This window comes from Drosophila persimilis, unplaced genomic scaffold (genome assembly GCF_003286085.1).
Source record: "Drosophila persimilis strain 14011-0111.01,24,50 unplaced genomic scaffold, DperRS2 tig00000766-arrow-arrow-pilon, whole genome shotgun sequence".
Classification (NCBI taxonomy): Eukaryota; Metazoa; Arthropoda; class Insecta; order Diptera; family Drosophilidae; genus Drosophila; species Drosophila persimilis.
Window position 1 is genome coordinate 360954 of NW_020825350.1, and position 13581 is coordinate 374534.

General features: G+C 45.9%; 3 protein-coding genes across 4 annotated transcripts; 1 reads left to right on the plus strand and 2 right to left on the minus strand.

Moving 5' to 3' along the window:
• Positions 1–3378: 3378 nt before the first annotated feature.
• On the minus strand, positions 3379–4620 carry LOC6600434 (protein KTI12 homolog). The gene is made up of 3 exons (XM_002025503.2): positions 4318–4620; positions 3910–4256; positions 3379–3838 (listed from the first exon to the last, which is right to left on the minus strand). The coding sequence occupies exons 1-3, from the start codon at positions 4580–4582 to the stop codon at positions 3551–3553; spliced, it is 900 nt and encodes a 299-aa protein (XP_002025539.1). The 5' UTR covers positions 4583–4620; the 3' UTR covers positions 3379–3550.
• A 156-nt stretch (positions 4621–4776) lies between these two features.
• On the plus strand, positions 4777–6280 carry LOC6600433 (protein SMG9). The gene has a single exon (XM_026992612.1). The coding sequence runs from the start codon at positions 4809–4811 to the stop codon at positions 6219–6221; it is 1413 nt and encodes a 470-aa protein (XP_026848413.1). The 5' UTR covers positions 4777–4808; the 3' UTR covers positions 6222–6280.
• LOC6600432 (carnosine N-methyltransferase) lies at positions 6252–8733 on the minus strand. 2 transcript variants are annotated; one of them, XM_002025501.2, is made up of 6 exons: positions 8541–8733; positions 7939–8197; positions 7524–7642; positions 7317–7457; positions 6979–7236; positions 6252–6893 (listed from the first exon to the last, which is right to left on the minus strand). In XM_002025501.2, the coding sequence occupies exons 1-6, from the start codon at positions 8672–8674 to the stop codon at positions 6443–6445; spliced, it is 1362 nt and encodes a 453-aa protein (XP_002025537.1). In that variant the 5' UTR covers positions 8675–8733; the 3' UTR covers positions 6252–6442. The 2 variants fall into 2 exon arrangements, with proteins under 2 accessions (XP_002025537.1, XP_026848412.1); XM_026992611.1 differs by having other exon boundaries at positions 7524–7693.
• Positions 8734–13581: the final 4848 nt, after the last annotated feature.

Consider the following 13581-nt stretch of genomic DNA (forward strand, 5'->3'; position numbering starts at 1 on the left):
TGTTGTACATAGTAAATAGTTAAATAGGTATGAGAGACTTTAATCAGGAATCATTTTTTGTTATGGGAGATAATCATTTCTATTGTGCCATATCTGTTTCAAATCTTAGCAATTTATACATTTTCATAACCGGTGCGCAAAGAGTACTGGGGATATGTAATATAAATTCTAGATCAGCCAAGACTATATACATAGCTATGCATATCTGCCCGTTTATGGTATCTCTATGCAAACTACCCAGTGGACCAAAGAGCGATAGTAAAACGGAACTATCATAAAATGTCCGGAAACGGACTTATAAATGATAAAAATCCGGGAGCGATGAGTGAAGACTCGCTAAATGCTCGCAGACGGACCTGGAACAGATCCTTAACCGGACAAAAACCGTTAATATTAAAAACATTAATATAATTGGAGAAAATGCAGCAGACTTTAGTTTTCCACATTTCATTTCCATGTAATGATTTTTCTAATTTTTCAAATGTTTTAATTGAGAATTTCGAATTAACCAATTTAAATGTGCGCCTAGGAAGTGGATGTCCGAAAATAATATTTGCAAGAGACCAGCTAATGATTTGCTTTAGCTTTCGTCCACGTGGGGTTATTAAATAGAATGTGGCTCCAGGAAGCTATGTGCGCTACGGTTTAAAAGACGCGCCAACTGATTTTCTTGGTAGTTTTTTGTATGAATCTGCAGACGTTAGCCTAAATACTAATGTGGATGGACTTCCATTGTATAAAAGTTCACTTAAACAAGCCTGGCCCATTTAGAGACTATAGTCTCTCTCACAATTTGCGCACACACCCACACACACACATATGTACATACAGTGGAACATTTATTTCAGTGGAAGGCGCAACACCTGGTGCTCTTGCCAAAGCCAGGAAAGCCGCCGGACGATCCCTCCTCGATTCGACCGATTTGCTTAATCGACTCGCTGGGGAAGACTCTTGAGCAGATAATCCGCAGAAGACTGGACAACGCCGTCGAGGATGCTGGGGGACTATCACCAAACCAATACGGCTTCAGGAGAGGGCAGTCAACGGTGGACGCCATAGGCAGGGTAGTTGACATAGCCTCCAAGGCAGTGGAGGGAACTCGATGGAAGGGCGGTAAGAAGGAATACTGCCTGATTGTCACCCTAGACATCAGGAACGCCTTCAATTCGGTAAAGTGGGAGTGCATCTGTGACTCACTGAACCAGCGCGGTGTACCCCAATACCTACAGGCAATCGTTCGGGGCTACTTCGAGGGGAGACTGCTGGAGTATAATAAGGCGGCCGGCGCGCCGTCTCACGGCATAACGGCAGGCGTTCCCCAAGGATCAGTGATGGGTCCCCTCTTATGGAACATTGCCTACGATGGAGTCATGAGATTAGCACTCCCAGGCGGATGTCAACTAACCTGCTACGCAGATGATGTCGCCCTGACGGTGGTAGCCAAGCACCTGGACGTCGTCGAAGCAAATTCCGACACCGCAATCCAGCTGATTGCAGACTGGCTCCGTTCCGCGGGACTAGAGCTAGCCGCTCATACAACTGAGGCAGTATTGGTGAGCACCCGTTCTACTGTAGAGACCGCTCATATCAGGGTTGGCGACCAGAGATTATCGTCGAAACGAGCCATTCGGTATCTGGGCGTGACGATCGACACCAGGCTCAGTTTCCGAGAACACCTAAGCTACGTCCAGGAGAAAGCGGCAAAGACGAGTCGGGCGCTGTTCCGACTACTGCTGAGCACCCGTGGCCCGAAGCAGGAGAGGAGGATTCTGTTGACCAGCGTAGTCCGCTCAGCCATGACCTACGCAGCAGACATATGGGCGGATGGCATTAAAGTTGTCAGTTATGCTAGGGGCATAAAAGCCACTCATCGCCTCTGCGCGCTCCGAATCTGCTGCGGCTTTCGGACTTTATCCGACGACGCTGCCCTAGTCCTGGCGGGTGTCCTCCGTATCGACCTTCTTGAGGTGCTTGAGGAGAGGGCTGTGGACGAAGCCATCCGGGCCGGCGCGGCAAGGAGAGACGCGCGCAAGCAGGCCCGTGAAGAAAGCCTCAGAGCATGACAAAGCCGCTGGGACGGCTCTGGTAACGGACGGTGGACACACCGCCTAATTCCGGATGTCCGATATTGGATCGGCAGGCGACACAGTTTGGTCAATTTCTATTCCACACAGCTTCTGAGCGGACACGGCTGTTTCAGCCATTACCTTTGGAGGTTCGGCCACGAGGACTCGCCGAACTGCTCGTGGTGTGGCGACGCCACTGAAGACAATGTGGGCGCTTCGCACTTATCAGGGAGGAGCTGTGGCGAGCCGCCGGCGGGCAGCTCACGCCGAACAACTTGATCGAGGCGATTGTGGAAGACCCCCCGGTATGGTCGGCCTGGAGAAACTTTGCAGCCGACGCCATGAAGGAACTGCGTAGGTGATAGCGCCGAAGGAACGAAAGTGGCTAGGAGGAACTAAAGTGGCTGCGAAGCATTGCTTTATCCCGTCCCGCAGAGACCCGGAACTTCCTGCCGTTCTCTCCAACTCAACACAGCTCCCTGTCTAGCTATAGTTAAGTCATAGGCTTATAACATTTAATAAAATTAGGAGTTAATACAGAATAAAAAAAAAACATATGTACATACTGATTCATTCTCTCATGAATAAGACATTCGTGGATAATGGGACCCCTATATCATATATATAGATATAGCATTTCATCACAGTCAAAACTTAAAATCAGGAATCATAGGTATAGCTGGCGTATTAACGGCATAGCTGTACGTATGTACAAATGCAGATTGATTTTCTTCTGAGATTCTTTTGTGACCATTGGAGGATTTCTGAAATGGATTTTTGTACAACTCCACAGACCAACAACTAGAACGATGCAATTACTGCACCATCAAGAGGCCCGTGTGACACCAGAGAAGGCTGTTACGCGCGTATCCCAGGCAAACCCAGGAAAAAAAGACTTGCTAAGCAGGCATTCAAAATATAAATTCAAATAAGAAAGATATGCCAATATTAGTGATTTAAGAAGAGGAGGGGAATTAGTTGTAGATATTATACGGTAGAGGGAATCATAATCCGAGTATAAGACCCTAAACGGTTCATGCAATGTACCATTACATCCAAACACTTAATTTAAACAACAATATTACTCAAAAAACTTCCGACAACCAATAAATATCTGAAATTATTGTGCTTTAACCAGCATGAACCTAATAATCTAGCCTTAAAACAAATGTACATAAAATACATATGTGTGTAAACATACTTAAATAACTCTACAGACGGCAGCTCCTGGCAGCTAACACTATTAAGATCTCGTCTTAGACTTAGCTTTATATGAAATTCCTGACATCAAACAAATAATAAGTAAACGACATATGTTTTAAACGAATTCAAGTGGGATTCCTATCAGACATTACACATGAAAATGGTATCAAAAGGGTTACAAGTTTCTACGATATAACATTTCTGTAGTTTATTTAAGAAATTAGAAATTAGGGGAAAAAAGGAAGAAAACAGCACGAATATCTCAGGTTAAATTGCGAAGCCTAGCAGCCAATTGTGTTGGCATTGATGAACTGGACAAACATCTGGGGCACCTGAGCCAACGGAGTGGCTGCCGTCTGGGAGGCCCGGCACCTGCTCGTAATGAACTTCTGCCGCAGGCGGTTCAGCTGAATGGCGTTCATCGTGGTGGTCACCTTGACGGGGCTGGTGCTGCCCTCGATGCGCAGCTGGCCAAAGGCCTTGATCTTAATGGCGCCCAGGATCTCCTTGATGATTGTCTGCATGATGTTGTCCAGTTCAAAGAGGTAGTTTGTGGCGCAGAGAGGCGGCTGAATGGCGGAGAGAATGACTGTGATTAGACTTGCATGGGTTTGTGGATTATTAACAAGGGGTGACCTACGTTTTGGGTGCTCTGGTTGGGCGGCAGAGGCTGCGTCTCGTACAGGGCCCTGTAGATGCCCTCCACGTCGAGCCTGTCTTCGGGTAGGGCCACTGTGAGCGGACAGTCCCAGCGGCTATTGCTGTGGGGCTCTTCGTAGCGCATGCATAGTGCATCGAAGATCTCGCGGGTGTATGGCACATTCGAGTTGTTAAGCAGCTGCGTCGTCTGCCCGTCGCCTGGAAGCTCGTCCGGCTCCTGGCGTTGTTCGTTAAATGACCATGCCTGCTCCTGGGATATGCAGCAGAAAAGTGTGCACTGCGTGGTCCGCGCCGACTTTGTTATACAGTACAACTCATAGCGATAGCCTGCGGGGGATCGAATCGATCAGGTTAAGGAAAATGAAGCATATGCCTTTTGCGCTCTCACCCTTTATGTAGTTTCCAGCGTCCAGAATGACAACATCCTCCTTGTTGAGGTGCCGCAACGCTTCCGACTTGAGGTCGCTGCGCACCACCTTCTCCTTTTGCGAGTCTCCAAAAAAGGAGTTCTTCTCGAACAAAGCTTTGGGTACCGCCTCGTTCTCGCTGATTAGATATACCTTCTTCCCCAGGCCGGCGAGGTGCTCCTGAAGCTGGCGGGCTCTCGTGGATTTGCCGCTGGCCGGCAAGCCCGTAATCACAACAATTGGCATGCTAAGAGGCGGCTTAATAAATATTTATATTCCTGTGCACGCCTGCTCTGCAGTGCTGGTGAATGCCACATGACAAAGGTCCACTTTACAGCACTGCTCGAGCTCTCCAGCTGACCCGAACGCCTATCGATATTGTCCCATTGTCAGACCAGCTGTTTGAAAACTGCCAACTGGGGCTGAACGTGCACAGTTTGAAAGAAACTTCCTTTTTAACATATAATTTGTAATGTCTGACGCCCGCCGGCGTTACCGGAATAAGAAGCGGGATGATCATCGTCCGATGCAGGGTGCAGGACAGACAGCACCGGTCACCATTGCTCGACGGGAGGATCCACGCTGCGTCCAGCCGAAAATACTACTCAAGAAGGACATCGTGTCGGATCCTTGCAGCGGTAGCAGCAACCAAGATCTGTCCTGCTTCCCCAAGACGCTCATCGTTAATCGCTGCAGCGATGGGCGCTCCGAAAAATGCAAACCCTCGGGCGGTAGTGCTGCTGCATCTGGGTACCATCCAGCCGGATGCATGCCGCCGTCAGTAGCCTCAGTACACTCCACATCAGTTTGCGCAGCCCTTGCCAGTGGCCCGTCCAATGACCGGGACAAGACCAGCTCGGGCTCCGGATCGGGAGCAGCCCTCCTGCCAGCTCAAGATCTTCAGCCGCCACGAATGACGCGCACCACCCCTCTAATAGTGTCAAACGGGGTGTTCAACGCCAATGCCCGCAAGCTCTTCCACAAGACAAACACGGACTTCACTGTGATAGGTGTCCTAGGTGGCCAGGGTGTGGGCAAGTCCACACTGCTCAATCTGCTGGCTGCCGAGCGGCCCCTGGACTACGACTACTACCAGCACCTGTTCGGCCCAGAGGCAGACGAGTGCACATTCCACACAAGGCTCAAGCACAAGCCCTCCTCCGGGCAGAACCAGAAGAGCATCCTGCGCCCGCGCACTGAGGCGCTGCAGTTCTTCATCACCAGGGAACGTTTCATTCTGCTGGACACGCCGCCGCTGCTGGCTGCCAACGGGAAGGAGGCGGACTACCTGGAGCTGCACTCTCTGGCCCCCATGTCGCAAATGCTCACCATCTGCCACATCCTGCTGCTGGCCATCGACGAAGTGAGTCTCGAGCAGCTGCATTTGCTGCATACCGCCCTGCGCCTGCGCCCGCGCACACCCTGCAAGGGCTACGTCCGCGACTACCTGCCCCATGTGATGTTCGTGCGCACACGCGCACATCGCCAGCACTTTGAGCCCCGCCAGCGGGAGCGACTCGATAAGCAGTTGGTCCATCTGTTTGGCAGCACCGGATTGCACATCTATCGGGGCCGCGGCGAGGCCCGATGCCTGAACAGCTTCTTGCTGCCCGAGGTATACGGCAACGGGGCAACGGCCCACCATGCCTGCCTGGGCGAGCTGGTACGCCAGTTCCGCGAGCGGGTATTCAGCACGACGCGCGTCTCCATGTGCCAGAGCAACGACCTCAGCGAGGCCATTTGGTTCGAGCTGCTGGCGGAAAGTGTGCGCCGGGCAACGCCGCACTTTGAGAAGATCTATGCGGAGATCAAGCATCGCCATCTGGACCCACGCTGCCAGCGGCGTGCCGAGAACTGGCGCAACTTTGGCAATGACGCCAATTAGACAGAGATATCACCATGTGAACAAAAGATATATAGAAATACATTAAACCTTTATTGGAACCTCCTTTGTCTGTCGTTTCGATTGACGACGGAAAGAGTGTCTGTCTATCGTCTGTGACGTTTTGGCTATGGCATCTGTAGGTGGGTTTCGAACTAGGTTTCGGTTTTGGTTTTGGGGATTTAGCCTGATTCTTCTCGATCGCCAATTGACAATTGGCCGTATCACGTTTGTGGTGTTGTGGCAACAGTGTCGTCGTCCGTCTCAGTCTCATTTTGCGCGTCAATTGCGTCCTCGTCTCCGTCTGCGTTTCCATCATCGTAATGATTAGCAATGATTGCGTCGTCCATGTCGTTGTCCTCGCGCATAATGAGATCATGGGGCTCTTTGGATCCTTTCGACTTGGAGTTCATCTTGCCGCAATGCTCCTCGTAGGGGCCCGGCTTGCGACAGACCCAGAACAGGCTCTGATACTCGCTCTGCTTCATCGATGACGGATTCTGGGCGTATTTAGTGCGAATTCCCGACCGCGAGCACTCAATCACAAAGCCCACACTCTCAATTATGATGCACAGATCCTCGTACGTTGGCTCGATGCTATTCTGACCATTAACATCGCTGTAGTGGTATAGCAAAGGGCCGAGATTCACCCAGATGCCGCCGGGAACGAGGATTCTGCAAAAACGAAAGTGAGAGACAGAGAGAGGAGGAGGAGAATTTCATCAGAATGTGAAATGAGGCTAGCAGAAGGCGTATTTACTTGTAGATGGTTCGTATAAAGTCGATGACATTGTTTGCACAATCAATGAAGAAGCACGTGGCCACACAGTTGTAGCTGTGCGGTGTCTTATAGACCTCGAGAAAGTCTCCAGCCGCCATCTCTATATTGCCCTTGGGTGGATTCTTCAGGGGGCAAACGTCGGGAAATCGCACAGCCGCCACCTGATCCTCGCGTCTGAGGTTGTTCACATACTGATGCACCCACGGGTACAGCACATACTTGTTCTCATAGTCGCATCTATGGAGAGATCCAATGGAGATGGAGATCCAGTTAAATACTATATATGTGTGGGTAGTGACTGTGAAAATGGTACTCACAAATTCAGGACAAAGTTAGAGGCAATCAACATGAAGTAGGAGAACTCATTGCCCTCGCATGAGTAGCCCAGGCAGGCCAGCTCGTAGGTAAGCCGTCCCAGGCCAGCTCCTGGCACCAGAATCTTAATCTCGTTCAGCTCGCTGTGCATACAAATAGCAGAGAGATGAATAATGGGTTGGGAGTATGATGGCGGATGGATTACTCACTAGTCGCTCGGCTTATAGTACTCCATGATGCTGTCAATGATCGGCTTGTAGGATTGCTCGCGCTCCAGTGCCCCGTCCGTGCTCCAGTCACGCGCAATCAACTTCAATGTCGACTGGGCCTTTAAAATTTTCAGAGGTTCAACATCAGCATCGTCAAGAACAAAATCATACTGCGTTTCAGATTCGGGATCAGGAGGGACCATATCATTCGGGGATAGATTTAGGAGAGATGCAAATATGCACATGTAAAGATTTTGTTTCGTATTGAGTTATAGATTAGCAGTAGTTTCAGAGGATCGGAGGGTCAGAGGAAGAGAGCAGAGGACAGTAGCAGAGTAAAGGAGTAAAAGGCAGAGAGAATGGAAATGAAAGCGTCTTCGAGCTTAAGCCCAAATCCTGCTCGCTGGGTGGCTACCTGGTCCATGTCGCCATGTCGAACGTGGGCTGGCGGCTCATCAAACTCGCTGTCCCCCTCTGATGTGGGGCTGCTTGAGCCATCCGCCGGATAGAGGAGCCGTTCGCGCAGAATCTGTCGGATGACGGCCTGGTTGCGATCAATGCACGTGCGCACACAGTCCAGATGGGCCCGGTATTTGGAGAGCAGACGCTGATCATCGGCTGGCAGGCTGTTGAGGTAATCCAGAGTTCTTCTCAGCCGCTGGCATGCATATGGTCTGTGGATACGGGGTGCGGATGAGTGGCAGATAAATTAATTGATTTTCATTATCAGTCATTGACGCCGTGTGTTTGGTGGTACGAATCATGTTGCGACAACTGCATGTCCCGTACAAGAACAGACATGCAGGCTGCTTATCATGTACACACACACACGCACGCACGAACGCTCAAAAATTCACCCACACACAGCGCAAAACTACGGTAATTTGTTGATGTGCCGGCGGACTTGTCTGCACATGTCACAGCGCTTCTTCACCCCGACCCAACTTCTCTCGATCAGCATTCAATTACAGTTGGCCGGAGACCATTTCACTGACAGCCATAAAGGCAAAAACTCACCCATAGTACAGAAAGGCATTCTGGACCTTCTGAATGTGCTGCTCTTCCTCATCTTCGTTGGCGGAAAAAGCCAAAGCCAATTGCTCATCGATTTTGGGATGCAGGGGAAACATTGATGGCATCGCGTGGCTCATTTTCGCGAGTCACTTCCGAATCTACAATATTTCTATGCTTCAAATTTTGCCGAAAAATTTTTTTACACCATTTCTCTTAGTGTTGGATTTGTCGTTCACAAATAGAGGTGGTGAAACATCGATGCCACTATCGATGCATCGATTTCTTTATAGTTTTAGTAAACATCGATTGCTTGGGACGAATATCGATGTTTAGCTAGAGACTTTGACTTTGCTAGCTGACTAACTGGATGTACAAAGTAAGCCTTATGGGAGAAGAATGCAGTGATAGCGCGAGATATATTTGGCTTGCCCGTTGATCTGTAGCAGCGCCTACGCAGAAATGATCGATTTTCAAATGAAATTTTACTGGTCGTCTGTGTGTGCTGGAAAACATGACTAATTTTTTAGTTTTCTCCCCTCATGCTATCTATCTGTTTCTCTCTTTGCAGAAAAGAATAAATAGTCTAACCTAAATCTCTGACGCTTCATAAGACTGAGTTTTGTAACAAAATGACGAAGATCAATTCAAAAATCATACTGCAGAGCTTGGGTAAGCCAATTTTATATTTGTTTTCGCTATATAAAATTAAACACACTCCGAAGCTTGTATGCTTATATTAAATAATTCTTTTCGCAGATTAATACATCGACATTAAGGTACGCAAAAACGAAATGACCATTCACAAAAAACAACGCACTCGTCGGATCGGAAAATCGCGGCTTGGCCAAATAATCATGTTCATATTGAAAACTTTGGTCGAAATGGACCCAGCTTTAATGACAGTTTCAATACTGATAATTTTAATTTGCGCTCCAATCAGATGAATACCTCCGATTCGAACGGCTACGGCTACGGCGGGTTGATCTCGAATAATCCAGGACCCGTGAATTCGAACGGCCACGGCGAAAGAAAACCAAAGAGGGGTATGTTTGCAGGTGAAGCGCTTGGTAATCGCTCTAAGCGATTGCAAAACGGCCAATCCGAAAGAGGTTGCCAAAAAAGTGTTGGTATTGCTGAATACTGCCGAAAATGATTCCAAAACCAAGTTAATGTCTGATACATGGTCACAGCGGATTGCTTTCGAAAAATAATGTCGAAAATGATTCCAAAAGCAAGGTAATGTCTAATACAAGGACTCTTAGTAAAATAAACACTTCTATATGCATGTTTATTTTTTATTTCAGTCAAACTAAAAGTTTAGTTGTGGTTGCATTTGTTCGAATTTCCGAATATTCTATCCCTGATCTGCCTAACGTGTCAACTTTCACCGCTTATTGAGGGTAATGTAATAATTATGGCTGAGGGAAAGGGAGCAAAAATATTAAATCAAACATATTAATAATAGTGTGTAAAGACTACAAGATGCTTCTAGTGTAAATCTAATAGAGTTCTGTCTATCCTGCAGCTGCGTCCCCTTAGCGGATTTCCGGAAGCTGACGGGTCTCCTATACCACCACACACAGATGCCCTTTAAAGAGCAGATGAACCGATGCCCTACAAATTCTTCATGGGAAAGAAAGTGTGAACTTAGTGCCTAGTGCTCGTAACTGGATGAGCGAACAAGAAACCACACCGCGGGAAGATCAAGTTCTATTTCGGACACACAAATGCATACACATATTAATTTTTAACTAGAACGAGATTAGAACTAGTATATCTTCCTATCTTTTCCGAATAATTAAAAAAACATTTTTTATTCATTTCTAATAAACAAAAATCCAAATAATCCTGTATATACGAGGCGTAGTCAACATCACGCCAACCCAACGACTTTACAGTGTCATGTCTTCGAGTGCTGGTGAGCGCCAATGATGCATTTATATTTTATATTATTATGATAGGGGGCGTCGAAGCTTAGCGACTCGCACCAAAAAGCAGTCACGTCCAACTGGAATTATTCTCCGTCAAACCGTATCCCAATCATACGCGTTCGCTAGCACAGAAGACGTGAGCCGAAGACTTCTGGGGGAGATGTTGCAGCAAATTCTGTTGGGTTCTGGTGTTGGTGTTGCAAGCGAAGGGAATTAGTCTAAATTAAAAATAATATTTTATTAACATATGAGGCTTATTCTGTTTAAAATAATTACAATCATACTTTATACATTATTGGTACATTAACCAGCCAATTTTTGTTGTACAAAATGGCATTAAGTCCCACCAGGACTACCAGATGGTGCTGCAAAGCTATATGGTAGGGGTAGTGTAGCACCCAAGAATATATGTACAATACCAAGATGTTGCATTAGGTTTTCCATAACGCACGCCCTCTGAGCGGGGTATCTCTTTTCTCTTTTCACCTACATATGCTTCGTCTCTGACCGTTCAGCTCGTCTGGCAGCTGAGTCGGTCCCAGAATTCTACAACAAACAAACAAATAAGTCGGACTCCTCGCATGAACGAATAATTCAAACCGGAATGACGAGTAATACAATTGCAAATTTTGTGTCTTGGACATGAAGAGTATAACATATTTGAAGTATATTTTCTGGGATCGGAGACTGCGATCGGCTGCACATTACCAAAGACTGTGTACTTGTTGTAGGAGCTGGCCATATAATGTCTTTGCATTCTCGGGCTCTCGTGCAATACCTTTTGAACTGTGCGCATCTAGGACTTGCTGGCTTCGAATAATTATAGATCTGGAAGCATTTATAATAATAACCAACCGCATATAAAATAAAATTGAATAAATCTGTGGTTTTAAAAGTGATATTTTTTTGTTTGTTTTTTTGTTTATTACAAAGAAGATATCCATTTTGCTTGCTGTAAACATGATCGTTACATATTCATATTGATGCATTTTATACGTTTTTGTGTTCAACATTAGTCGACTGGTGGGGATGGGGGAGGCTAGGGGAAAGGCGCTTGGTTGTTGGCTGGGGACTGGGGACTTGGGACATGGGACTTGGGCAGGGTACGTGGCTGGGTGTACGTGTTCGTGTTGCCTAATAACTAGTACATAAGATAAATTGATTACAATTTAGGCTTCTTCAGTAGTTTCTCCTTGTCTCCGCTTCCGGTATGCTGCTCGCAAAATTCCAAATCGAATTCGAGGCGAGGCGAGGCGAGGCGGGCGAATCAACTGTTTGCGAATATGCATTGAATTGCATAAAATACATACATACTCGTACATATATATGCATACATATATGTTTTCTTGTTATAATTATTATAATAATGTGTTTAAATATAAGTAGGTATAGGTGTGTGTGTCTGAGTGTGTGTGTGTGTTTGTGTTCTGTGGATTCTTAACTCTAAGCTGTTAACATTTACATACTTCAAACATGTTTGCTCAGCTCTTCATAGTATAGTTTGCATCGATTGCAAATAGAATCGAGTACTTGTCCACCGATCCACCAGTTGCATGTTGCATCTACTTATGTGGTGGTAATCTTAAGCTAACGATTTCGAAATTACTCGTACTCCGTGTTTCGTTTGGTTTGTGTATAATATGGTTGCTATCTTCTAAATGCACGCTACCTCAAAATGGCTAAGAGTTTGCATTTTCCTCAACTTGATGCTAAAATTTGCAATGCTCAACACAACAAATGAAAATCTAGAAAAATTCGCGCATGCGCTCTCCATTGCATTGCATTCCATACCATTATTTTCATTGTTCGAAATTCGAAATCAACAGAGTATCTGTGTGTGCTTTCTTCTGTTTTTGTTTTCGTTTTTGTTTATGTTTGTTAGGTTTTTAACAAGTTTGGATAAATTGTTGGCTTTCTTGTTCTTTTTGTTGTTGTTTTTTGATTGAATTCATAATAGATTCGACTTAGTAGGTTGCTTCCTTTTTCGAATCGCTATCGAAAGACAAGTATGTAAATGACAATAAAACCATCTTGTTATCGTCGTTAGGTTCTAACGTGTTTTGTTTTCTTAATATTTTGCAGCTGTATCACAATGGGTTTTGGTTTACTTTTTACTTCCACTCTTTGACGTTACTTGTTAGCTTTCCGCTTCAATTTGATTCAATTTGTGGCCGAATACAAATTTTCATATAACGTATGTATGTATGTATGTATGTATGTATGTTTGTATAACTTACAATGCAACAAGCAGCACTGTTCTGTCAACAGTTTCTAATGCTCTTGCGTCCATTGCTAATCATCGAGTGTATGTGGTACAGTACCCTCACAAGCCACTCCTGACTTTGGCGCTTAAAAGTATGCTTTTAGGTAATTATGTATGTATGTATGTATGTTTCTTGTGTGTGTGTGTGTGTGTCTGTGTGCGTCTGTGTGTGGGCATGTGTGAGAGTTTGTTCACGTTCTCTTTTGCATTTTGGCACTTGTGCGAGACGCGCACTGACTGGCGGCGACCTCCGCATCGTAACGGTAAATGCAATTCACTTTTTGTTTTTTTTTGTTTTTTAGCCCTGGCTCTGGCAGCCCTGGCTTGCATGCATAGGCATGCACATATGTACATATATATTGGTTTTTCCATTTTTTTTTGGTTGAAATCTGAACCGAAACTAAAATCAAGAAAACGTAAACGTAAAAACAAACAGCTACAACGCAAAAACTAAACGATAAGCGTGGAGAAACGATTTTAGATTTGTATGCGTTTCAGCGAACCCAAAACAGAGTTGTACAACAAATTAACGAAATAACGGTCTTTCTTTTAATTTCTCGTGTTTTTCTTTGTGTTTGTGTGTTTCTGTGCTTTCTTTCTGAAAGCTTTCTGAACACATGGCGAAACGAGTACGCAACGCGACGCGACAGGACGTGGCACGCAGGCGATTGAGTTCAATTTGTTTTTGGTTCTAGTTACGTTGTTTTATACTTTTTGGTTGAATGTTTTTCAAAAGTTGCATTTCTATACTTTCAAAAATATATGCATGTATGTATGTATTTATGTATATATGGATCTGCGATTCACGATCGTCCTTGTATATGTACATATATATACATAAATCATTAAG

Excerpts from the sequence above, each read along its gene's own strand:
- LOC6600434 (XM_002025503.2), bottom strand. The coding sequence starts at position 4,582 with ATGCCAATTGTTGTGATTACGGGCTTGCCGGCCAGCGGCAAATCCACG. Across the intron at positions 4,257-4,317 it reads CGCTGGAAACTACATAAAGG|GCTATCGCTATGAGTTGTAC; the intron begins GTGAGAGCGCAA and ends GATCCCCCGCAG. Across the intron at positions 3,839-3,909 it reads CCAACCAGAGCACCCAAAAC|CCGCCTCTCTGCGCCACAAA; the intron begins GTAGGTCACCCC and ends TCCGCCATTCAG.
- LOC6600433 (XM_026992612.1), top strand. The coding sequence starts at position 4,809 with ATGTCTGACGCCCGCCGGCGTTACCGGAATAAGAAGCGGGATGATCAT.
- LOC6600432 (XM_026992611.1), bottom strand. The coding sequence starts at position 8,674 with ATGAGCCACGCGATGCCATCAATGTTTCCCCTGCATCCCAAAATCGAT. Across the intron at positions 7,694-7,938 it reads GACATGGCGACATGGACCAG|TATGATTTTGTTCTTGACGA; the intron begins GTAGCCACCCAG and ends TCTGAAACGCAG. Across the intron at positions 7,237-7,316 it reads TCTAACTTTGTCCTGAATTT|ATGCGACTATGAGAACAAGT; the intron begins GTGAGTACCATT and ends ATCTCTCCATAG.